We start from the raw sequence: 27,375 nt of genomic DNA, 5'->3' as shown, positions 1-27,375 counted from the left end.
TAAAAGAAGGGCATCATGTGAACGGTGAAACTCACACCCTCTAAATATTACACCCAGGATTAAAATCTCCAAGGAGAAGAATCTTTCTGAGAAATTTGATCATCTCAATAGAATAGGGAAAGGGGACAGGAAGAATGAGGGAGTGCCCTAAGAAACAACCCAGGCAAGTCACTCTACACATTGTAGCCTGGTCAACAAGCCCTTCCTGTCTTTGTAGAGCTTTTTTTTTTTTTTTTTTGAGACAAAGTTTCGCTCTTGTTGCCGGTTCTAAAGTGCAATGGCGCAGTCTCAGTTCACTGCGACCCTCACCTCCTGGGTTCAAGCAATTCTCCTTCCTCAGCCTTCTGAGTAGCTGGAATTACAGGCATGCACCACCACGCCCAGCTAATTTTCGTATTTTTAGTAGAGACGGAGTTTCACCATTTTGGCCAGGCTTGTCTCGAACTCCTGGCCTCAGATGATCCACCTGCTTCAGCCTCCCAAAGTGCTGGATTACAGGCATGAGCCACTGTGCCTGGCCACCCACTTTTGTACGTGTGTAAATGGCAAAAGATCACCAGATTTAGGAGGAAAGCCTTTTATACAAAACAGAACTTTGAAGAAACAGATTATACAACAGAGGAAAACTTTAAAACACTACTTGTAATGTACTCCGGGAAATAAAATATTGCAGCATGGAAGAATTCAAAAATACCATAATTAAGATATAGCCAGAAAACAAATGAGAGCTCTTAGAAATTAAATTTATAATAGAAGAAATGAAAAGTTCAATGCAATGTTTGACAGATAAGCTCATGAAAATCTTCCAGAAAGTAGAATCAAACAAAATAAAATGAAAAATGAAGCCTGAGCTTGGTGGCTCACGCCTGTAATCCCTGCACTTTGGGAGGCCGAGGTGGGCGGATCACCAGAGGTCAGGAGTTCGAGACCAGCCTGACAAACATGGAGAAGCTCTGTGTCTACTAAAAATAACAAAATTAGCCGGGCATGGTGGCACATGCTTGTAATCCCAGCTACTCGGGAGGCTGAGGCAGGAGAATCACTTGAACCCAGGAGGCGGAGGTTGTGGTGAGCCGAGATAGTGCCATTGCACTCCAGCCTGGGCAACAAGAGCAAAAAAACTCCGTCTCTCTCTCTCTCTCTCTCTCTCTCTCTCTCTCTCACACACACACACACACACACACACACACACACACACACACACAGAGGCTGGGCGCAGTGGCTCATGCGTGTAATCCCAACACTTTGGGAGGCCGAGGCAGGCAGATCACGAGGTCAGGAGATCGAGACCATCTGGCTAATACAGTGAAACCCCATCTCTACTAAAAATACAAAAAAAAAAAAAATTAGCTGGGCGTGGTGACAGGTGCCTGTAGTCCCAGCTACTCGGGAGGCTGAGGCAGAAGAATGGTATGAACCCAGGAGGCGGAGCTTGCAATGAGCCGAGATCACGCCACTGCACTCCAGCCTGGGCAACAGAGTGAGACTCCGTCTCAAAAAAAAGAAAAGAAAAAAGAAAAATGGAAAAATAATCTGAGAAAATTAGAGGAACAGTCCATGAGGTCTAGTATCTGAAAAATAGGGTGTCTGAAAGGCAAAAAAAAATGGAGAGAAAGTCTTCAAAGGAATAGTTAATAGAAGAAATCATTTCCCAGTCTTAAAGGTCATGAGTTTCTTTGCTGGATTGCAACGTTACAACACGTGTTCCACACAAAAGATGACAATGAAACATGCCCAGATATATCACTGTAAAATTAAGAAAAATGAGAAGGTGGGGCACAGAGAGGAACATCCTGAAGACTTCAAGTGAGTAAAAAACAAGTTACACACAAAAGGTTAACAAATCAAAAGGGCACTAAGTGTCTGGAGATTGGGAATAAGCCCAGGGTTCACCACACAAAGTACCCCAGCTGTAAGATCTGAACCTCACTAATTCCCCTTTCTGCACAACCTCCACTTCTGTTTTTCACCTTCTTTGTAATATTTTAATTCATTAATCTCGTCTTGAACTTACTTGCCTTTAGCTTTTCTTTATTCCTGCCCAGAAAAGCACATCCAGAGATTCAAAGGCAACAATAAAAAACAGGACTTAAGAGTGTGGGCTCTGCATTATCCAAAGCGAACTTGTCACAGAACAAACTTCAAAATTAGGGTTCAGCCTGAGTGGCCATGTAGGTTCTCAGCTTCGTGCAGGAAGGAATTCAAGAGCAATCTGACAGAATAAAGTGAAAGCAAGTTTGTTAAGAAAGTAAAGGAATAAAGAGTGGCTATTTCATAGGCAGAGCAATGGTATGGGCTGCTAGACTGAGTATATTTATGGTTATTCCTTGATCATATGCTAAACAAGGGATGGATTATTCATGAGTTTTCCAGGAAAAAGGTGGAGAGTTCCTGGAACAGAGTGTCCTCCCTTGTTAGACCATATAGGGTAACTTCTCTAAGTGGGCATGGCATGGGCAAACTGTCATGGTGCTGGTGGGAGTGTCTTTTAGCATGCTAATACATTATAATTAGCATATAATGAACAGTGAGGATGACCAGAGGTCGCTTTGGTCACCATCTTGGTTTTAGCAGGTTTCAGTCCTCTTCTTTACCTATCCTGTTTTATCAGCCAGGTCTTTATGACCTTATCCTGTGAAATCGGTCCTGCCAACCTCCTATCTCAAACTAACACAGGAAAGAAAATAAAATACTGTGTGTTCTCACTTATAAGTTGGAGCTAAACATTGGGTACAGATGGACACAAAGAAGGGAACAATAGATACTGGGTGCTACTCGAGGATGCAGGGTGAAAGGAGAGTACAGATCAAAAAACTACCTATTGGGTACTATGCTTATCACATGGGTAAGGAAATAATCTGTACCCCAAGCCCCCGAGACACTCAATTTACCTGTATAACAAACCTGCACATGTACTTCTGAACCTAAATTAAAGTTTAAAACAACAACAACAACAAACTGAAGAAAAGTATGGGCTCTGGTGTCAAATTAACAGGGTTAGAACCATGAATTAAGTGTGACCTTAGAGAGTCACTTATACTTTCAAAGCCTTGGTTATTTCATGTAAATTAAAGGTGATGATAACAGTCCCAATTTAGGATCAAATGAGATATTGCAATACCGGACACATTAAAAGTGTCTCCATGGGACTAGCCCAAACTGGGCCTACCCTGTTGATAACAAAATATCGTGTTACCTTTTAGATATAACAGAGCCAAAAACTGCAAGTCATGTAGCCCAGGCGTGTACAATAGAAAAAGCTTGGACCTCTAACAGCACCCAAAACCAATGAATCCTTTCCTTGGAACCAAGAAGACCAGGACGTGACTGGAACCTGAACTTGGAACTCTTTCAAAAGTGATGGGTCCATTTGACTGGAGGATCGGGCCTAAAATCGGCCTCTACATACCTTTTTCTAAATGGTCAAATTTAAATCCTCCAATCAGCCTGCCAGGACACATTCATAAATCCTTTCCCTTGGCTTTCCAAGCCCATGAGTTTACCCCAGACGCCAAATCAGGGAGACAGATTTGAATGCACTCCTATATCCTTGCTGAATAGTTGTGCAAATAAAGCCTTTTTTTCCTCAAAAGCTTGTGCCACATAGTATTAGCTTCTGTGCGCACATTGGATACAGAGCTCATTTGCTTGATAACAAAAACAAGCTATTAATACCTATTATTTCTATTATTTTTCACCCCCCAGCGCCCCACCATGTTAAATATTCCTATAACTTTCATTTCTACCTTAAAATTTTATTTATCCAATAAGTTTTCGCTTAGAAGCTATCTGCCACAGGTATCTTCCTTTAATATCACAGCCATCTACCCAGCCACCCAAATCAGAAACCTGTAAGTTATCCTTGATTCTGTTTCTTTACTTCCTATGTCCAAATCATAAAATTCTCATAATTCTTCTTCCTGAATAGCTCCTTTATTCATCCTCTCCTGCCTCTCCTTTCCTCCATGGCTCCAATTTAGACTCTAGATTTCTACCTTAGCCTCGCAAGTGGTCTCTAACTCTAAAAGTTTCCATATATTTGTCCAAGTTTTTTTTTTTTTTTTTTTTTTTTTGATACAGGGTCTCTGACATCCAGGCTGGAGTGCAGTGGCACGATCACAGCTTATTGCAGCCTTTGGGCTCATTGACCTCCTGGGCTGAAATGGTTCTCCCGCCTCAGCCTTCCAAGTAGCCTGGACCATAGGCATGTGCCACCCACCCAGCTAATTAAAATAAATTTTATTCGTAGAGGTGGAGTCCCACTATGTTGCCCAGGCTGGTCTTGAATTCCTGGGCTCAGACAATCCTTCTGCGGTGGCCTCCCAAAATGTTAGGGTTAGAGGCGTGAGCCACAGCACCAGGCTTAGATTCTTTTATTCACAAGAGGTGTAAAGGTGATCTCATTTTATATACATGTCAACTAAAGAAAAAAATAAGGCTTTTAAAGACTCAAAGTTAGTTTTATTTGGAGTCTTACTGAGGAATGCAACACTGGGGAGTCGTTCAAAGAGTTTATGTTATACTGCTCCAAAGCAGCGGTTCTGCCCACAGTTTCTATTATCAAGGGATGGAGCTCTGCATGTGCTCAAAAGTTACACTAAACATGCTCAGAAGTTACACTGGAGCAAAATCTCATCAAAGTTTTGGTTGGAGAGTACATCTGATTATAGGTTACAGAGGCATAATCTTTAATCCTGTCAGACGTTATCTTACGTACAGAAAGAGGCAAGAGCTAGGATCACTGAACGTGTTTTTTTAGAAAATGAAGTGATTCAAGCAACAGTTGTGGAAACCTGTGCTCTATCCTCTTACTGTCTTCAGGGCATTCTTCTGGAGGACTGTGTTCAGTCACTGAATCAGGGGCTTTGTGAAATTCCGCTGGCAACAGAATGAGCAAACATGGTTTCTTCCGTTTCCTACTTTGTCTCACATACATGATTTCCTATGCTCAGACCTGGCAGGAAAAATTTTTTATTTTTTCAGTGCTTAAGCTATAGTAATCCTTCACTAGGTTTTAAGTCAGTGGGTTTTTTTGACATCAAATTGTTAAACTACAAGTCATGTTTCCTTTAACGTGAAAATTACCTAGTCTGAATAAATTCTGATGTAAATATAACTCGACAAATTATGATATTTTCAACTTACGATGGGTTTATTGAGGGGAGGAGGCAGCCCTATCGTAAGTAGAGGAACTCTATACACTTTTGAAAATACCGCTGGGCTTCAGGGTTAGCCGGCCTCTAACCTACTCTTTACTGGACCTGCCAACTTCGCGCAGGGTTGGTAACCTAGCAACCAAGCAACACCAGCAGTGACTTCCGGTACCCAGACTTGGGTTGTCCAATCAGCTCAGCGGAGCTGCTGCAGAGGCTGATGGGGGACTGACGCCTGTGAGGCTGCCAGCGTCGGTACCATGGCGACGCGCGGTGGGGCTGAGGTGGCAATGGCGGCTTGGTACCTCTTATCTGCCCGGGCCGTGACCGTGTTCCTCCTGTTGTCCCTCCCTCGCTTCTTACAGGCCCAGACCTTCTCTTTCCCTTTCCAGCAGCCAGAGAAGTGCGACAACAACCAGTACTTTGATATCTCCGCGCTGTCCTGTGTTCCGTGTGGAGTTAACCAGAGGCAGGATGCCCGAGGTAAGACGGTTTGAGGTGGGCCCTGGCAAAAGTAACACTCCCGCCTTGGTCGATCCCTAGTCCCTGGAGATGGAGTTTCATCATGTTGATCAGGCTAGTCTCGAACTTCTGACCTCAGGTGATCCACCCGCCTCCGCCTCCCAAAGTGCTGGGATTACAGGCGTGAGCCACCGCGCCTGGCCCGAATACATATATATTGTTTAGTGACGTAGAAATGTAAAATTTCCAGCAGCAGTTAAGTAGTTTAATAGTTTAGTTATACTTGCGCTTAAAATGGTAGCAACACAATACCAGCTGTGTGTGACAGTCTAAGACCTTTATGTATAATAACTAATTTTATACTCATACTAATACTATGAGGTAGGTACCGATTTTTTTTCTCCTTTTTATTGTAGAGGAAGCCAAGGCAGAGAGTTTAGTAACTTGTTCAAGGTCATGCAACCGAGTAGGAGTACTAAGATTGGAACTCAAGAAGTATGTTTCTGGATTTGAACCCAGGCAGTACTGGCTCCAGAATCCTGCTGTTAATCACTATACTGCTTCTCAAGATCTTCAGACTTATTAAAAGTTTCACTATCTTGGAACTTTATTTTTATTTATCAAGGATAAAGTTGGCTTTTTTTTTTTTTTTTAGGAACTTCATGTGTATGTCTACCAGGATTTCAGATGATCTCTAATAATGGAGGACCTGCTGTTATTTGTAAAAAGTGCCCAGAAAACATGGTATGCATAATTTATTTTAAAATAACTTAACTGTAAAAGTAATAAGTTAAATATCTTTATTTTTCAAACTATAATGTAATGTTTAATGTTTCCCCACAAACTTTAAAATTACTATGCTAACTTTATTTTTACTAGAGTAAGTTTTGGGAAATCAGCGAAATTTTATGCAAACTTGGAGAAAACAGAAATGTATTTCTTTTAAAATCTGAAATCCCAAAAACCACAAAGCTGTAAAAATTTAAGTTTTTGTTTTTACTCATAGAATAACTCGATTATGAAGAAAATTAGATGAATAAGGAATATATAGAGCAGTTTGGGATGTGTGCAATTTGGGATGTGTATATTCTTTGACTGATGCAAATGGAGTTGTCTTAGACCTATCATGTCAACAGTTTATATGATGATTGATGTTCATAATGATATCTGAGGTGTAATTATTTCATGAAATACCAATTGCATTAATAAATAGGTTAAATAATGTCTGTTTCTGTTTTGTTAGTAATTTCATTATATCGTAATTTTTGAAAAATTAGTAGTTACTATATATGATAATTCTCAATTAACAAATATATTTTTCAATCATGTTGGATAATTAAAAGTCTGTGTAACAGTCTGACATTTACAGTAATGTTTCTTCTCGTTGTCATATAAAAAATATTAATTCTGGGAATTTAATCTGAAGTTATCAATTGTCCTGATTTACAGCTATCTGTATTACTTGTAGGTCTGATTACCATTTTTTATATTACCATTTATTTTACATCTTTATAATAGATTATAATAGATTACCATTTATTTTATATCTTTGCAGATGTTGATCCTACCTGAATTACCCATGATAAAATGCTGCTAAGCATTTTATTTTTCAGTGACATTTTTTAAGTTATTGTAATCTTTAAATTGTCCTATATAGGCTGGGCATGGTGGCTCATGCCTGTAATCCCCGCAATTTGGGAGGCTGAGGCTGGTGGATCATGAGCTCGGGAGACCAGCCTGGCCAATATGGTGAAACCCTATCTCTACTAAAAATACAAAAATAAGCTGGGCATGGTGGCGTGTACCTATAGTCCCAGCTGCTTGGGAGGCTGAGGCGGGAGAATCACTTGAACCCAGGAGGCGGAGGTTACAGTGAGCCAAGATCGCACCATTGCACTCCAGCCTGGGTGACAAAGTGAGACTCTGTCTCAAAAAATAAATAAATAAATAAATAAATAAATAAATAAATAGTCCTATATAAATGTATTGCAAAATAGGAGTATTTCTTGATAAATTCAGTCTTTTCAACCAAAATTTAAAATAATTTGTGGCATTATTTTTGTTCTTTATGAACTTTGGGTACAACTGTGTTTGTAATTATTGTGTTTGTTGCCCCAGGCTTTTCCTAAACCATATAATATAATAAGCCCAATTTTGAATGCTGTCATACTTTATCAAAAACCTTTACCAGGCTGAGCGCAGTGGCTCATGCCTGTAATCCCAGCACTTTGAGAGGCCGAGGCAGGCGAATCACGAGGTCAGGAGATCAAGACCATCCTGGCAAACGTGGTGAAACCCCATGTCTACTAAAAATACAAAAATTAGCTGGACATGGTGGCATGTGCCTGTAGTCCCAGCTACTCGGGAGACTGAGGCAGGAGAATCCCTTGAACCCGGGAGGTGGAGCTTGCAGTGAGCCGAGATCGTGCCACTGCACTCCAGCCTGGTGACAGAGCGAAGACTGTCTCAAAAAAAAAAAAAAAAAAAAGTGTACTAGTACAAGCCATAAATGGATAGAAGAAAATATTCTCATAAATCAATTTCAACGACTGTGTATAATTTATATTTCATAAAATTTACCCATTTTGAATCATAAATGAATTTTTTTTTTTTTTTTGAGACAGAGTATTACTGTTGCCCAGGCTAGAGTACAGTGGCGTGATCTCAGCTCACTGCAACCTCCACCTTTCTGGTTCAAGCCATTCTGGTGCCTCAGCCTCCCAAGTAGGATTATAGGCATACACCACCACACCCAGCTAATTTTTGTATTTTTAGTAGAGACGAGGTTTCACCACGTTGGCCAGGCTAGCCTCAAACTTTTGGCCTCAAGTGATCCAACCACCTTGACTTCCCAAAGTGCTGAAATTACAGATGTGAGCCACCGTGCGTGGACTAAATTTTTTATGTATTTGAATTTTTTAAAATTAGAATAATGTTTTAGAATAGGTGAGATTAACCTATTAACTGACTATTGATTCAATCTTTTTGTGTTGTGTTGTGTTTTATATTTGTAAACAGAAAAAGTAAATGACAAATAATTATGAAAGTAGGCATCCATTTGAATTAAAGATCCTGAAGAATAGAGAACTATTATCCACAGTTAATCCTTTAATAGTTGTCAGGACATAGTAATAATATAGAGCTTAATTTTGGAATATAAGCATGAATTATCTCTCCAGGGAATTTTTATGTGGCTCATATATGTATGATTTATTTGAATATTCACTGCAGTTACATACTCTTATGGCATTTTGAACTTACATGATTATGAAGAAGAAAGTTAATTAAAAAAGAGAAAAGCTTTTTTTTTTTCTTTTAATTTAGAAAGGTGTTACAGAAGATGGCTGGAACTGCATTTCTTGCCCTAGTGGCTTAACTGCCGAAGGAAAATGCCACTGTCCCGCTGGCCATATTTTAGGTAAGAATTAGATTCCTTACAAAGAAGTAGTGATAAATCTTCATTTGTGTTTTTGTTTTTTGTTTTTTGAAAAGGGCATTAATTTAAATAGTTAAATGATTACTTAATATTTTTGTAGTGGTTCAAGCAATCCTCCTACCTCAGCTTCCTGAGTAGCTAGGACTGCACACATACACCACTGCAGCTGGCTAATTTTTAAATTTTTTGTAGAGACTGGGTCTTGTTATGTTGCCCAGCCTGGTCTTGAACTCCTGGCCTCGAGAGATCTTCCTGCCTCACCTCCTAAAGTGCTGGGATTATAGGCATCAGTCACTGTGTCCAGCCCTTAATAGTGTTTATAAAAATTATTTTTGTACAAATTTAGTGATACTTAAGACATCAGCAGGCATTGAGAAGAAAATACAGAGTTTTGTCTGAGTTTTTTGAAACTCTTAATTGTGTAGGATTAGATGGTTACTTCTTTAACATAACATGATAAAATATGTATGTCTCAACTCAAAAACCAAGTTGATGCTTAATAGGCAAAAAGTGTAAGCGTTCCTATTAATGTCAGGACCTGGAAAAGGGTGCAAACTATGCACTTAAGTAAGAGAAAAAAAATATTTATCACTGGAAAAGAAAAGGTAGGCCGTTAATCCCAACATTTTGGAAGGCCAAGGCAGGTGTATTGTTTGAGCTTAAGAGTTCGAGACCAGTCTGGGCAACACAGTGAAACCCCATCTCTACAAATAAAAAAGAAATTATTCAGGTATGGTGGCATGCATCTGTAGTCCCAGCTACTCGAGAGGCAAAGGTGGGAAGATCGCTTGAGCCTGGAAGGTTAAGGCAGCAGTGAGCTGAGATGGTGCCACTGCACTCCAGCCTGAGCGACAGGGTAAGACCCTGTCTCAAACAAACAAGCAAAAAAAGTAAAATGTCATTGTTTACAGATGATTTGATTGTATGTTTAAAACACCCAAGAGAATGACTAAAAATTACTATAAACAGTGATGAAAGAAAATACCTCATATACAATAGCAACAAAAAAGAAAAAATAAGTAGGTATATCCTTTTTTTTAAATTTTAATTTTTGGATTTTTTTTTTGAGACAAGAGTTTTCACTGTTGTTGCCCAAGCTAGAGTGCAATGGTGCAATCTCAGCTCACTGCAGCCTCCCTCCGGATTCAAGCGATTCTCCTGCCTCAGCCTCCCGAGTAGCTGGGATTACAGGCATGTGCCACCATGCCTGGCTAATTCTGTATTTTTAGTAGATAACGGGGTTTCTCCATGTTGGTCAGGCTGGTCTTGATCTCCCGACCTCAGGTGATCTGCCCACCTCAGCCTCCCAAAGTGCTGGGATTACAGGCTTGAGCCACTGCGCCCGACCTTGGCATATACTTTAGAAGGAATGTACAATATAATTAATTGAAGAAATTTGTGAGTATTACTGAGGGATATGAAGGCAGGCTTTTATAAGTGAAAATGCATTCTCTATTTTTGCATGGGAAGATTAAATATTAGAAAGATGCCAACTCTCCTACCAGACTGTATATTTTAAAGGACCCTCGGAAATTCTATCAGGTTATTATTTGTTTGTTTTGGGGTAATATACAAATAGATTCTGAAGTTTATCAGGAAAGATATATGAGATCTAAGAAAATTCTGGGAATGGAAAGAAGGAACTACCCCATCAGATAATATGCATATTATATAGCTACTATAATCACATGTATGACAGGCTTATGGGTACACAGACTGATTGATGGAACTTAGACAGTCAGAATAGATTCAATTCATATGGGAATTTGGTATGTGCAAAAAGTGGCATTTCATCCAAGTGGGGATAAAACTGGTAAATGGTGCTGGGAAAACTGAGAAAACACCAAGTTGGGTTTCTACCTTATTTCTGAGAAAATTAAACTCCAAATGAGTCAAATACTAAATATGAATATATGAAAGTTCTTAAAGAAAATGTAGGAAAAACTTGTATAGTTTTGTTGTAATAGGTCTAAGTGTGACCAAAAATAATCACTTTGGAGGCCTAGGTGGGAGGATTACTTGAGCCAAGGAGTTCCTGACCAGCCTGGGCAACATAGAGAGACTCTGTCTCTACAAAAAAAAAAAAAAAAAAAAAAGACAAAAAGAAAAAGAAAAGAAAAACCACAGAAGGAAAAATTGGTGAATTTATAAAATGCCATAAAAATTATAATACCAAAAACCAAACTACAAACTAAAGAAAAATATTAATGCGTACAATAGACAGAGGTCAAAGTTCTTCAATAAATGTAAAGGTCCTACAGATAAATAAAAGTAAGATGAATAGCCCAATTTTAAAAATAGCCAAAAATCGTAAATAAAGTTCACATAGAAAAAAACATGAGAAAAAATGTTGAACCTTACTCAGAGTAAGAAAATGTACATTAAAGCTAAAATGAGATTTTATTTTTAACTTACCAGATTTTATTATAAAACTTTTTCGAACAGGCACAGTGGCTCACACCTGTAATCCAGCACTTTGGGAGGCCGAGGTGGGCAGATCACCTGAGTTCAGGAGTTCAAGACCAGCCTGACTAACCTAGTCACTACTAAAAATTCAGAATTAGCCGGACATGGTAGCACGTGCCTGTAATCCCAGTTTCTTGGAGGCTGAGGCAGGAGAATTGCTTGAACGCAGGAGGTGGAGGTTGCAGTGAGCCAAGATCATGCCATTGCACTCCAGCCTGGGCAACAAGAGTGAAACTCCATATGAAAACAACAAAAAGAAACTTTTTCAACTTTGACAATGTATTTATAAGGATACAGGGAAATAGTTATTCATGTATTAATAGGGAAAATTATAAGTTGGTGCAACCTCTGTGGAGAGCAAATTTACAGTGTTTATCAAAATTAAAAATACAGATTATCTTTGCCTAGAAAGCTCTCATCTAGAAATTTCTTACTTGGATACACTTAACTATATGCCTGAAGAAGTGTTGAATGTTTTTTTCTTGCAACATTATTCCTGAGACAAAAGATTGTAAACAATATAAGAGTCTATCAAGATGAGATCAGCCAAATAAATTATGATATAGTCATACAATGGTATAGAATGCAACTGTGGAAAAATAAAGAGGCAGTTCTACACATATTACTATGGAAAGAAATCTAAGATATATTGAGTAAAAAAGCAAGATATAGAATAATTTATTCATTCATCTACAAGTATTTATTGAGAACCTGTTATTTATCAGCACTATTTTATGTATTTGGTATTCCACTATTTAGCTTTTTAAAGACCATTATGTATGCATATGTGCTTGTATATACACAGGCTATTTCTGAAAGGATTCATAAGAAACTGGTAACAATGCTGCCTCCTGAGTGAAGAACTGAGTGCCTGGGAATGGCGGGAAAGAGACTTAATTTTCATTTTAAATCCTTTTGTGCTTGGTGCGGTGGCTCACGCCTGTAATTACAGCACTTTGGGAGGCCAAGGCAGGTGGATCACCTGAGGTTAGAAGTTCGAGACCATCCTGGACAACATGGTGAAACCCCATCTCTACTAAAAATGCAAAAATTAGCCGGGCATGGTGGCATGGTGGCCTGTAGTCCCAGCTACTTGGGAGGCTGAGGCAGGAGAATCACTTGAATCTGGGAGGCGGAGGTTACAGTGAGTGAGATCATGCCACTGCACTCCAGCCTGGGTGACAAGAGCAAAACTGTCTCAAAAAATAAAATAAATCCTTTTGTGCCTTTCATTTTTATATTTTATATATTACCCATTCAAAGATTAATTTTTAAATTATCTCAATTTTTTTTTTTCGTTTCAACAAATTTTTTTGTAGTGATGGGGGTCTTACTATATATCTCAGGCTGGTCTCGAACTCATGACCTCAAGCAGTCCTCCTGCCTTGACCTCCCCATATGTTGGGATTAGAGTTGCCTGGTGTTATTTTTTTTAGAGACGAGATCTTGTTATGTTACCCAGGCTGGATTCAAACTCCTGGGCTTAAGCAATCTACCGCATCTGGCTTCTTAGTAGTTTCATTGGCACTCTTGCCTCCATTGAAAATATTAACTTGATTCTCACGGTATTTGGGGGGTGTATTCTTAGGGATGGGGCTAATGAAAGTTTTATGAGTTGGATGGCAATATGAAATTTGTTACACTTCATGATGTACTATTTCTACTGTAAATTTTAGGATTATGGGAAGATGAAGGTAAGTCAGATTTAATCATAAATTTGGAATAAAAACTGTTAAGGCCAAATATGCTGGCGTTTGTTTAAAGTAGTGCAGTTCAGTAGAAATACAATGCAAACCAAATATGTAATTTTAAATTTTCTTGTCTACACATTAAAAATAGTAAAAAGAAACATGAAATGAATTTTAATAATATACTTTGTTTAGCCTAATATTATTTAAACTATTATCCTTTGAACAGGTAATCAAGGTGAACAATTTTTGAGATATCTTCATTCTTTTGTTCTTTTTTTTTTTTTTTTTTTTGAGACAGAGTTTCACTCTTGTCGCTCAGGCTGGAGTGCAATGGCACAATCTCGGCTCACTGCAACCTCTGCCTCCCAGGTTCAAGTGATTCTTCTGCCTCAGCCTCCTGAGTAGCTGTGACTACAGGCACCTGCCACTGCGCCCAGCTAATTTTTGTATTTTTTTAGTAGAGATGGGGTTGTACCATGTTGACCAGGCTGGTCTCAAACTTCTGACCTCAGGTGATCCGCCCGCCTTGGCCTCCCAAATTGCTGGAATTACAGGCATGAGCCACCATGCTCAGCCTGTTCTTTTGTTCTTAATAAATTTTTGAGATTTCAATTCTGGCTAGGCACATTTCAAGTGGTCAGTAATCACAAGTGGCTAGTAACCACAGTCAACAGTAACTGTATTGGACAGCACAAGTTAATATCAAGAGAAAATACATACTGGTACACTTGATATCAGCCATGTGTGTAAGCCAGTTAATTACTGGAAGAATAAAAACTAGTTTGAAATCTTATATAGTTAACCACTCAAGTTATGTTTCTATTACTGTAGCTATGTTACTGTAATTCTTATAATTCTTCATTCCCTAAATTAGATGCTCTTGAGATATCTGTGGATGAGAAGTAGGGGAAAGGAACGTTCTTTGCTGCTTTCTCTAAACAGTGGCTCTGACATCTTCTGGCCCCTTCGGGTTAGGTTACAGCTGTGGAAACAGTATTTTGCTATTTTAGAGGGTACTATTTCGTGATTAAAATTCTCTATGGTGCAAGAGAAGGGAGAGAGAATAGGGTATTATTTTACATACATTATCATGGTAGTCCTCTCTGGAAAGGTGAAATCTAAGAAAGACTTGAAGGAAGGGAGGGACAGAGCCATGAGGATGACTGGGGAACATCATTCTAAGCAGAGGGAATAGCAAGTACTAAGGTTCTAAGATGGGAGTATATTTGACATTTTTCAGAGAACAGAAAGTACACTAATGTGGCTAAAGCAAAGAAGTAAAGTAAAGTAGAAGCATCTGGGTCTGAAAAATTGGGGTGATAGTGTGCAGATCATGTAAGACCTTTATGCTGTGTTAGTGACCTTTGAAATTGTCCTATGTGAGATGGGAGGCCATTTGGAAGGTTTTAAGCAAAAGAGTGACATGATCACACTGAAGTTTTAAAAGCTTCACTTTAGCTTCTGCATGGAGCACAAAACCAGCACTCCAGTTAAGATGCTGTTACAAAAGCCCAGGTGATAGATGATGGTGCTTGGGCCAGAGTTTTTTCTTTTTTCTTTCTTTTTTTTTATTTTTATTTTTTATTTTTGGACAGGCTCTTGCTCTGTCACCCAAGCAGGAGGGCCGTGGCATTATCACAGCTCACTGCAGCCTCGACCTCCTGGGCTCAAGTGATCCTCCTGCCCCAGCCTCCTGAGTAGCTGGGACTACAGGCACGTGCCACCACACCCGGCTGTGTGTGTGTGTGTGTGTGTGTATGTATAGAGATGAGGTTTTGCTATGTTGTCCAGGCTGGTCTTGAATGCCTGGCCTCAAGCAATCATCCTGCCTTGGCCTCCTAAAATACTGGGATTACGAGATGAGCCACTGTACCCGGCAGGCCACAATATTAGTTGTAGAGGTAGAGAAAATAATTCTGTTTCTGAATATATTTTGAAGAGAGAGCTGACAGAATTTGCACATTAATTTTTTTATTTTTATTTTTTTAATATGGAACATGAGGAGACTCTTAAGGACTGGGACCACAGTAAATGGTCAAATGGAGCTGTCATTTATTGAGACAGGGATGACTGTAGGAGGAACAAGTTGCTCATCTTTACTTTTGTTAAAATTACTTGTTACTACCATGCAAAAACTTAAAACATTATGGATAAGACTAAAGTACTTTTTGACCATTTTTCCCAATACTGTTTTTCTATTGCTCCTTCAACCCCAAAGTAACTGGTTATTTTTGTGTGTGTGTGTGTGTGTGTGTACGTGTGTGTGTGCGTGTGTGTGTGCACATTCAGAATTTTTTCCCTGTTATAAGGATCTACATTATATAGCCACAGGAAACATAAGTGGTATGTTTACATAAATGTTTCATACACAAATATTGTTCTAGCATACTTTTTTCAGTTAGTGGTATACTCTGATACTCTGTTAGATTTAGCTGATTCTTTTTTTTTTTTTTTGAAACAGGGTCTCACTCTTGCCCAGGCTGGAGTGTAGTGGTGTGATCTCAGCTCACTGCAACCTCCACCTACCAGGTTCAAGCAATTCTCATGCCTCAGCCACCTGAGTAGCTGGGATTACAGGCACAAGCCACCACGCCCAGCTAATTTTTGTATTTTTTTAGTAGAGACAAGGTTTTGCCATGTTGGCCAGGCTGGTCTTGAACTCCTGGCCTCATGTGATCCACCCAGCTTAGCCTCCCAAAGGGCTGGGATTGCAGGCATGATCCTCCTCACCTGGCCTTACCTGATTCTTTTTCATCTGTTTCATAGTATTTTGTAGCATGGATATACCACCATTCTGCTATTTTAAATATTCATGTTGTTTCTAACAAATAATGCTTCAATGAATATACTTATGTACATATTCAAGTGTTTCTGTAGGTTAGGTATCTAAAAACAAAATTGTAGTGTTGTAAGGATGTGAATTTGAAACTTTAATAGATACTACTAAAAGCCTTCTAAGTTACAGAAACTTATCAGTAATCTACGAAAATACTTGCTTCACTATCCCAGTGTGACAGAAATGTATAGATAAGAGGTAAGACAATTTTGAGGAAAAAAATACTGACTTAATTGTTATGATGACTTGGAAAATGATTTTCTGTATTTTACTATGTGAAAATAGGGAAGGCATCACTTCTCTTTTTTTTTTTGGAGGCATGGATGGGTATGAAGGGATCACTTCTCTATACTTTATTATGGAGATACTTGTTATGCCTTTAATGCAAATAAAGTGTTTTGAAAATTAATAGAATAATAGTAACACTTGGGTTTTGTTAAATATTTTCTGAATATGTAGAAGCTTATATGTTTACTATGAGTTACATCTTTCTTTTGTTTCTAAACTGTTTAGTGGAAAGAGATATTAATGGAACATTGTTGTCTCAAGCAACTTGTGAGCTCTGTGATGGAAATGAAAACTCTTTTATGGTAGCAAATGCTTTAGGAGACAGGTAAGCAGTGTGATGGGGCGGACTTCATTAATATCATCTTATACTAATGTATAATTTGTACTTTTAAGAATGTTTTCCTATCATATCACTTAGTTCACTTAGTTTTCACAATAACCCAAGGAAGGATAGAAGTAGACATTAACAGATACAGAAGCTGATGCCTAGAGCATGAGACACACTAGGGTTCAAATTTTGGTCCAGTCTATTAGTTGTCTGACCTTGGATAGCTCACTACTTCACAATCCCTTGTCTTTGGAATGGTACTATTGCCACCCACTTCATAGGCTGTAATGGCTCAGAAATAAGTAAGTACAGTTCTTAGTATAGTGCTATATAGTAACCACTCTGTAAAGGGTAGCTATTTTTGTTTGTTGTTATGTAATTGGTATATAATCTATAATATAATTATGTGCTAAGTACTGTACTAAAGCTCTTATAATACATAAAACATTAATGTATACTAATAATAGCCCAGGTACCCTGATTTATAGTCCCATTTTCTGTTGCTTCCTGTTCCCCCTTTGTGCATGTGTTTGTGAAACACACACACACACACACACACACCCCTGCCTGCCTATATACTTCCCTCTAATTTAAGCATATATACCAATTTCAGCTTCTTTAATTTTTTTAGAGGCCTACATCATGACTTCCCTCCAGGCACAGTTTTTTCTTTAGTTTCCAAGTTTAATATAGAAAATAGCTGAGCAACTTTTCTGAGGGCTACTTAGTGTTGGATCATCTTTTTTCTAAGGCTGACCTGAGTTACGGCATCCAAATACCGATTTTTTTTGCCCCTCTAATATTTCCCCAAGCCTCGTCTGTTTTACGTCATGCCCCAGCCCCACTCCTACCTGCTCTATTTTGCAAGTGAAGAATACCTATATATTCACTTATCACTGGTCCAGTACCCTCCCCCATCTATCTCATTCATTAATGAAAAATATGAAGTATTTTTCTAAAATAAGCAAAGATGATAAATAGAATTTATTTAAAAGTGTTGGCTGTAGCTTTGATAGGAGCTAGAGATGCATTTCTCTTCAGCTTATGCTACCTTTTTACTTTGTGGCACATAAAATAAGGAAAGCATATTTGATATAACTAATTGTAAAAATTGATTGGGTTTCATTTATATGAGTTTGTTGGTCTCTTTTGTTAGTTGAGTGACTTAATTATCTTTGATATTCAGAATTATTCATTCTGTACATTCCATGTAGTTAAAAAATACTCTTCTATTGATTAGTTTTACTTACTTTATACTTTGTAACACAGAATGGCCTAAAACTATTCAAATCCGTGTTATTTTAAATTTGTTTAACATATTTACATAATTGCTCACTGAATGAATCTACTCTAATCCATTGTTTAGAAAGACAGCTTTTCTATTAAATTAGGTTTAGTATAATTTATTAACATTTAAAAAATTATTTTTGTTATATTGAACAGGTGCATCCGATGTGAGCCAACATTTGTTAATACCAGCAAGTCCTGTGCATGTTCAGAACCTAACATTTTAGTAAGGCTAACCAAATTGATAAAGTATATATATTTTTAATTCAATTGCTTATGCCTTTTCATAAGCTTCTATTTTTTCCCTCATTTATTTATGAAGACAGGGGGATTATGTTTCAGCAACACAGGGAATTTTCCTCTACGTAGAATTTCAACTGCACGTTATGGAGAAGTTGTGAGTATGCTTCAATTTTTTTGTTCTGTTGTTAAGAAATTTTCTACATTTCATCCATTAGTAATTAATTTCAGGCTAGAATGAGAAACACTTTTGTATAAATCATTTTAAAACAGAAAAAAAAATCAATCTAAGAAACATTAGTCTAATAATTCAGCATTATAATTTCTAAGTACAGTACTGAGTCTGTACCATAGCCTGTTTGTTTTTCAGTGTGCTACAGAATGTTTACACCAGAAATATCTGGTATATGTTCTGTGTAGGATGCAGTATAATGCATTTACGGGCACCAGAAACTCTAGATTTGAACCCTGGATTTGCAAGTCATTAGTTTTGTATCCTTGGACCTTGAGAAGATTTCAAAGCTTCAGTTGATTGTCTGTAAATTGGACATAATAAAAATACCTTTATCACAGTGTCTGTACATAGTAATCATTGGAGAAATCAGGATTATTCTCATTTGGCCAGATTGTTCCTTATTATTTTATTTTATTTTTGTTTGAGATGGAGTCTTGCTCTGTTGCCCAGGCTGGAGTGCTGTGGCGCAGTCTCGGCTCACTGCAACCTCCGCCTCCCAAGTTCAAGCGATTCTCCTGCCTCAGCCTCCCAGGTAGCTGGGATTATAGGCACCTGCCACCATGCCTGGCTAATTTTTTGTATTTTCAGTAGAGACAGGATTTCACCATGTTGGCCAGGCTGGTCTCGAACTCCTGACCTCGTGATCCACCCACCTCAGCCTCACAAAGTACTGGGATTACATGCATGAGCCACCACACTCAGCCAATTGTTTCTTATTTTATGGATGAGAGCATTGAGGCCTAGAGTTAGAGCTTTGGCAGCAGGTGTTGGTGATAACCACTTCTAGGGTATAAAATGGAAAGTAAGTAGAGGAATTGGAACTACAGAAGTTGCAAATCAGAGAGAACAGGAGTTAGATGACTGAGAGTTAGAATAGGAATTAATGAATAAACATTGAAGATGCTTAGTACGCCAGAGTTAAGGGTGGACAAAGTGTGATCTGGTTGTTAATATCATTATTGTTAATATTATTATTGAATATAGGAGTGATTAAGAGGACTGCGAGGATAGCAATAATGAGGGTGGGATCTAGGATCTTGATGAATCCGGCAAATATTCCTCTTCTCCAGTATAGTTTTGTGAGGAAGACAGGCAAGTACCAAGTAGTTACAAGACAGCAAAATAAAAGCTAAAATACATAGGGAGCTCTGAGATTATCCAAAAATTGGCTGATCTGTAACAAGATATGTGTCTTCTGGGGCATTCTTCTCCAGATTGGAGTGCATATCTGTATATGATTATTACATTTGCAGGCCTTTAATTTTCCTTTTTTCCTTTTTCAAAAAATTTAAGTTGAAATAATTTTGCTGGAAGTCCCAGCAATGACTCTTTGTTCTTTCTGGTCTGAGATCCCCAATCATTTAGTGGTCATGTCCCTTTAGCTTCCTCCAATCTGAAACTAGGTCCTCAGTGTTTTCCTGTCTTTCATGAATGCAACAGTTTTGAAGATTACAGGCCTTACCATCCTATAGATACTTTCCTCATACTGAGTACCTGCTTGGATGAAAGCCACAAAAAAGATGTCATGTTCTTCTCAGTGGACTGCATCACATCCAGGGGCACACAGTATCTACCTGTGCCACCACTGATGCTGTTAACCTTGATCACCTGCCCTAAAGTCACCATGACTACCATAAAGTTACCATTTACCATTTGTAATTGATTAGTATTTTGTGAGGCGTATTTCTGAGATTACACTTCCTCACTAACCTTTAACTCACTAGCACTAGTCTCCGTTGTTGACCACTACTGTGATGGTTGCCAAAGGTTAATTTTTTATTTCTATCCACATTTGATTACTTCCACATTTGTTAATTGACATTCTATTATAAGGAAGAACTATCTCTTCTTCCCAATTTATACACTTATTTTTTAAAATTAATGTCCACGTGGATATGTGGGTTCCTAATTTATTCAGTTAGTTATAATCCAGCATACTCATTATTTGTTTAGGTGTTCAAATTGTCCTATATCTGGAATAAAAGTCCCTTCAAGTTGGCTCCTGCGTGTTTTTTTTTTTTCTTTGACATGTTCCCATCATTCTTTGAACATTTGCTTACTTTATGATACAAGATTTCTAGGCTAAGCTTGTACTTTTCCTGCCTCAGACCTGGAATCAACCATTTCTTTCTTTCTTTCTTTTTTTTTTTTTTTTTTTTGAGACGGAGTTTCACTCTTGTTGCCCAGGCTGGAGTGTAATGGCACAATCTCAGCTCGCCGCAACCTCCACCTCCCGGGTTCAAGTGGTTCTCCTGCCTCCGCCTCCCGAGTAGCTGGGATTATAGGCATGCGTCACCACACCCAGCTAATTTTTGTATTTTTACTAGAGACAGAGTTTCTTCATGTTTGTCAGGCTGGTCTCGAACTCCCGACCTCAGGTGATGCCCACCTCGGCCTCCCAAAGTGCTGGAATTACAGGCATGAGCCACCGCACCTGGCCGGAATCAGCCATTTCCTTAATCAGTTTCGTAGGATAAATATTTAGAAACCGAGATTAACACACTTAGTATGTCCTCTCACCAAACATAGCTAGGAAATATACACATATATACATACACACATCTATGACTATTTCTGTGTCTATGTATATATACTAAAAGGGCTGGGCGTGGTGGCCTGTAATCCCAGCACTTTGGGAGGCTGAGGCAGGTGGATCACTTGAGGTCAGGAGTTTGAGACCAGCCTGGCCAACATGGTAAAACCTCGTCTCTACTAAAAATACAAAAATTGGCTGGGTGTGGTGGTGTGCTCCTGTAATCCCAGCTACTCGAGAGGCTGAGACGGGAGAATCACTTGAACCTGGGAGGTGGAGATTGCAGTGAGCCAAGATCGCGCCACTGCCTTCCAGCCTGGGTGACAGAGCAAGACTCCGTCTCAAAATAAAATAAAATAAAATAAAATAAAATAAAATAGCTCATACTGATCCCTTTAATTCTGAAGCAATACTTCAGGGTTCTTTCTCACCTTTCCGTTTGATAGGTTTGAAGTATCTTCTCCAGGAGTGAGAAATCTGGGGTTCATTATCCTCAATTTATTTATATGCTCAATGTGACCAATCTTCCAACCCCCTCACTTTCTGTTCCACCCCCACATTCTCCCTCCTCTGCTAGCACCGTGCAGTTGACCCATTATAGACTTCTTTGATAGGTGGGTAGGGAGGAACTGTTCCATCCTTAATGTTGTTCTGATTCAGTTAATGTATTTCATTTAAACATACCAGATTTTTTTAAAGTTAAAAATAATTTAAAACTAAATTAAAAAAAAAAAAAACCATCTCGACCCTCCCCAAAACTTTCCAGGTCCCACATGCAGACACTGCAGTGGCGACTGGAGGATTGGGCACTGGAAACAGGAAGGACACCACTGCTCGGCCTGGGGCACCTGAAGGACAACCTGGAGCACTCCAGGAGTACAGCAAAGGTCTAGCAGAGCCAACACTGGTGCAAGCAGGGAAGAGCAGCCTGATGGGCTTATGGGGTAGCTCTCGCCACCGTGAAAAAGGCTGCCTGGAAGGCAATGGCCATAAGAGGCCAGCAAGGGGTGCCTGCTGTCTTAGAGGACCCCCCAGTCCTGCCAAGATGCCGTGAGGCAGAGGGTGGAGGAAACGAGGTCAGCCGGATTCCACATCCCTGCATCCCACATACTGCCCAAGGGCAGGGAGGAGAGGCGAGGGGCCCATAGGAGGAATGAGAAGAGTGGTTCCATTTGCCATGAATGTCTGTCTCTCATCTGTTGAGGCTCAGACCTGGCCAGGGAGAGCATGACATCACCACAGCAATTGTGCACTGAACATACCAGTTCTGAACACTGATTCTTTCCTAAGGACAGATTTGAGATTCCTGATTTTAAGTCATGTTGCAGCTGCTTTTCAGATTGGTGCCGTGTAGCCAGAGTATAAAACGTGTAAGCAAAATCTAGTTAAGATGTTTTGACTACCCTAGCGTAGTCTCAGTTTGCAAGAATAAGAACTCAATTTTATCCATGTACTTGTAAGTCAGTCAGATTCTAAGGGCTTGTTTAAAGTAATTAAACTCAGACGGGATTAGATTAATTGATAAACCAGAATACATGTTTATTAGTTTTATGTTAAGACTGTAATTGCCAATTAGACTGAAATATTTGTATTGACTCCATAACATACATTCTTCCTAATTGGAAAAGTCTACTTTGAACATTAAGGTTGGAAGTTTTCTTAGAGAACAAAATTGGAACATAATTCTGTTTGTATAATTTTATAACAAGGCATCCAATCCTACTCATCCTACTCTTGGAATATACTTGCCAATCAGAAAAAATTTTCACATACATGAGTTAGTGTCTCCCCATTCCCTTTCCCTCGAAGACATTAATAGTGAACTATCTTTGTGGTTTTTGGTTTTCCCAACTTTTATTTTGAAAAATTTCAAAATTGCAGAAAAACTGAAAGAATTAAACAATGACTATGCATATGTCTTTCACCTAGGTTAACGAATTATTAATGTTTTGCCACATTTGCTTTATCTCTCTCTATATATAAATATATACACACACACAATGTTTTTTTCCCCTGAGCTATTTGAAAATAAGTTGTAGACATAATGACATTGCACTCCAAATACTTTAGTGTGAATCTCCAAAGAATAAGGCATTTTCCTAGAATCACACCCAAGGAATTTAAAATTAACATAATATTATTAACTGATATTCATTCATACCCAAATTTTCCCAGTTGTTCAAAAGTGTTCTTTATTCTCCCTGCCTTTTTTGGGGGAAGGGATACCTAGGATCCAATCAAGGACTAACTGCAGTTAGTCTTTCTAGTGTCCTTTAATTTAGAACATATCCCTGCTTCATTTTGCTTTTGTGGTTTTCTCCTCTATTTTTCTGATTGTTTTCTTGTGATTAGACTCAGTGAAACATATTTTTGCAAGATATTATATAGATGTTGTATACCTCCCATTGCATCACAACAAGGGGTATGTAATGTCTGTCAGGTTGTCCAGTTATTGGTGGTACTAAATTTGATTGCTAGGCTGGGCGTGGTGGCTCACTCCTGTAATCCCAGCACTGGGAGGCTGAGGCAGGTAGATCACCTGAGGTCAGGAGTTTGAGACCAGCCTGGCCGACATGGTGAAACCCCAGCTCTACTGAAAATACAAAGATTAGCCGGGCATGGCAGCAGGCTCCTGTAACCCCAGCTACTCGGGAGACTGAGGCAGGAGAATTGCTTGAACAGAGGAGGCGGAGGTTGCAGTGAGCCAAGATCGCGCCATTGCACTCCAGCCGAGGCAACAATAGCAAAACTCCGTCTCAAAAAAAAAATTGATTTCTTGTTCATAGTTATGTCTGTCACTTCTCTCCATTGTAAAGGTATTGTGATTAATATGTTAGTCTGAGACATTGTAAATTATCCATATCCATTTTAGTATTCATTAATGAATCTTGCCTGTATCAGTTATTAAACTGGTCATTTCTAATAACAATCCTATTATTCCCTCTACATTTATTAGCTAGCAATTGTCTGTAGAAGCACTTTACTTTTTCTCTGTGCTTTTTTTCTTTTTAAAAAAAAGCTTTATTATGAACTCATAGAATCTTTGTTTACTCATTGTGTTATAATCTGTTACTGTTATTCTTCTTTTTGACATTCAAGTTGTACCAAATTTGAACTTCCTTTCAGCATAGCTCCTGTGTTGTTTTGACATGACTTTAGACTTTAGGGATTTCTTTGGTTTCTCTATACCATGTTCCAGATTCACCTTGTATAATTATATTTTTTAATAGTTCCACAATATTCTGGCTTATGCATTAAAATTTGTATAATGGTATCTCCAGAGAGTATTTAGGTTTTCAGTTATTAACTATATTGCCATCAACCATTTTATGCACATAAATGTTTTCCCATTTAGAGGGATTATTGCTTTTAGATAAATTTCCTAAGTGTTCCTAAATTTCTGGGTTAGAGTATATGGATATTGCTTTATAAAAGTATCAAGCAACTTTAACACTATCAGTGGCATTGTATGTGGCTCCATTTTACATACATTTGTCAGTACTGTTTTGTTGCATTTCATTTTTTACCAGTTCGTGTGCATGTGTTCCCCAGCCTTCTATGCATATTTTTTCTTACAAAATAACTTTTGCTTATTAAATATACAAAAATAGTACCTCATAATTTTATTATAGATTTCTCTGATCACTGTGGTGCCATATTAATATAATTTAGTTGTATCACTTATGTGTGTGCCCAGATAATTTTCTCTGAATGGTGCTTCTTAGTTTCTCATATTTTAGCAAGATGTGCAGATAAGCTTTAAAGCAATGTTTTTTAACTAGAGGTTTTTATCTGTAGCCTTCAAAACCCATGTAATTGCTTTGGTCTCATCTGGAGATACTGATTCCTTTTTGTTTGGGATGAAGCCAGGCATGTTTTGTTTTTAGAAAGTTCTGCAGGTGATTGTGATGCCCACCATTGTTTGAGCACCACCACTTTGGAGACGTGAAATTATTTCCCCCCATTTTGTTTTATAGCTTGCCAGTTCAGTACAGTATTTACAATAATTCTAAACCAGTAAATGTTAACCACTCAATACTAAGTCAGGATCTGTTATTTTTTCTTTTGCCACTTTATTTTTTATGTTAGTGAAATAGGCATGTAGTATTTTTGGATTATAGACACATTTTGTCTTGTTATATCTTTTGCCTAAGTGTGATTATTTTGTAATGCTGTCCTATTTATAATAACTGACATTGGTTAAAATCAATTCTTGTATTCCTATTGGTATCTTTTTTCTACTAACATTGTGAAAGTAATGTGAGACATTTCCCATTCAACAATATGCATATTGAGATCATTTGAACTTAAAATTTATCTTTTGGTTTACAGGGCGTGTCTTTAACTTCAGAATGGTTTGCAAAGTATTTGCAATCATCAGCAGCTGCATGTTGGGTAAGTTTGAATTTTTAAAAATAAATTTCATTTTATTTTGAAGAATTATACCATTTATTTACCCAGATAATAAAAGTTTTATTTCTAAGTAGCTATAGCTTCTTGGTCATAATCTTATAAGAAGAATAAACCCTTTCTTATGGGCTGAAAGGGAATATATAAAGAAGATGTTATTTAGTGTACATATATTGAATGTCTCCAAGCTTTTTTAGCTGAAATGGAGTGTTAGGGGAAACTGACTGTCATTTAGTAAATGTTTATTGATGACCTACTGTGTGCCAGGCCCAATTCTTAAATCAGGTTAGATATTTCAGAAAAAGAAAAAAACAAGCCTTCATGGAGTCACAGCCTAAGTAAACGTCAGGTTGTGCTAACTGCTATGAAGGCAAATAGTTAAGAGTAAAGTACATAGAGGGGGTGGGGGATGATATTTTATATAGTGATCAGGACGGACATCTCTGACAAGGTTATAGTTGAGCAAAGAACTGAAAAAAGTGAGAGTGAGCCATGTAAACATCAAGGAGAAGAATGTTCTAAGCAGAAACCATAGCAGGAGCAAAGACCTGAAAGCAGAGTTTACTGGCTTATTCATGCCTAAGAGAGGAGGAGGAGGCTGGAGTGGCTGGAGCAGAGTGAGCAGGGAAACGAGTGGAAATGAGGTCAAGGATGTAGGGAGTGGCTACGGCAAAGCCCTGGAGCTTACTTTAAGGGAAATAGAAGGATTTCATGCAAAGGACGACATGATAGAACTTCAGTTCTTGAAAGGATCATTGTAGCATGGAGAATAGAATTTGTTGGGGTAAGGGACCATTTTAGAGTAATATTTAGACCAATATTAGAGTAATCTGAGTGAGAGGCAGTGGACCATTCATTGCACAAGGGTGGTATTACAGAAATGAGAGAAGCGTTTACCTTCAGCTTTGCTTTGAAGATTTAGCTGGCAGAATTTACTCATGAGCTGGATAAGGGGCAAGAGAGAAAAAAAGTTCCAAGTTTTTCACATGAATAACTGTAAAAATGGAATTGCCTTTTCCTGATAGGGAAAACTGAGAAAGAAAGTTGAGAGGCAAACTCAACAAGTGATCTCATTTTGTTATTTATAAAGCAGATTACTTAAACAAAATGGATTAGATTTTATGTGTAAGATCTAATATATAAATTATTGTTCTTTCAAATATAGTCTGAGTTTGTTTTAATGTCATACTATGAGTTTTTCCTTAGTTCTTCTTTCAGTTTCTTGTCTTTATATTTTAGCCTAAAATTTACAATGAAAATGTTTGTGTTATTTCTCTTCCCAAGCGGAAAGTTTATTTTCTACTTAAGCTAGAGGAAAGGTTTTAACAAGCAAGAGAATACAAACAAAAATAAATTATCATTAAAATAGGTTAAAAAAAAATTTTTTTTTTTTTTTCTGAGACGGAGTCTCACCCTGTTGCCCAGACTGGAGTGCACAATCTTGACTCACTCCAACCTCTGTCTCCTGGGCTCAAGAGATCCTCCTGCCTTAGCCTCTGGGCAGCTGGGACTACAGGTGCATGCCACCACCATACTCGGCTAATTTTTCTATTTGTAGTAGAGACAGGGTTTCACCACATTGAGCAGGCTGCTCTCAAACTCCTGACCTCAAGTGATCTGCCTGCCTCTACCTCCCAAAGTTCTGAGATTACAGCTGTGGGCCACCATGCCTGCCCTAGAATAGGCAAAATGAAAACAAAGTAATTTTTTTCTTTTTATTTATTTATTTTTTAAATTATACTTTAAGTTCTAGGGTACATGTGTACAACGTGCAGGTTTGTTACATAGGTATACATGTGCCATGTTGGTTTGCTGCATCCATTAACTCATCATTTATAAGAAATAAGAAATTACTTATTTCTCCTAATGCTATCCCTTGCCCAGTCCCCCACCCAAAGACAGGCCCCGGTGTGTGATGTTCCCCGCCCTGTGTCCAAGTGTTCTCGTTGTTCAGTTCCTACCTATGAGTGAGAACATGCAGTGTTTAGTTTTCTGTCCTTGTACCAGTTT

General features: G+C 38.3%; 1 protein-coding gene across 5 annotated transcripts in view; it reads left to right on the top strand.

Moving 5' to 3' along the window:
• Window positions 1-5,356: 5,356 nt before the first annotated feature.
• Window positions 5,357-27,375, top strand: part of TMEM67 (transmembrane protein 67) — a 63,105-nt gene continuing 41,086 nt past the window's right edge. Inside the window, exons 1-7 of one of the 5 annotated variants that reach the window (XM_050800480.1) lie at window positions 5,357-5,636; window positions 6,271-6,359; window positions 8,940-9,033; window positions 16,558-16,657; window positions 18,104-18,173; window positions 18,270-18,344; window positions 25,288-25,350. In XM_050800480.1, coding sequence (XP_050656437.1) covers window positions 5,414-5,636; window positions 6,271-6,359; window positions 8,940-9,033; window positions 16,558-16,657; window positions 18,104-18,173; window positions 18,270-18,344; window positions 25,288-25,350 — 714 coding nt within the window. In that variant the 5' untranslated portion in view covers window positions 5,357-5,413. Of the gene's footprint in view, window positions 5,637-6,270; window positions 6,360-8,939; window positions 9,034-11,496; window positions 16,658-18,103; window positions 18,174-18,269; window positions 18,345-25,287; window positions 25,351-27,375 lie in introns of those variants that run through there. The other 4 variants (XM_050800485.1, XM_050800484.1, XM_050800481.1 and 1 more) reach the window with 4 other exon arrangements.

The sequence above is a fragment of the Macaca thibetana genome, chromosome 8 (genome assembly GCF_024542745.1).
Source record: "Macaca thibetana thibetana isolate TM-01 chromosome 8, ASM2454274v1, whole genome shotgun sequence".
Classification (NCBI taxonomy): Eukaryota; Metazoa; Chordata; class Mammalia; order Primates; family Cercopithecidae; genus Macaca; species Macaca thibetana.
Note: the sequence above shows the minus strand (reverse complement) of the source record. Positions and strands in the feature narration are given on the sequence as shown.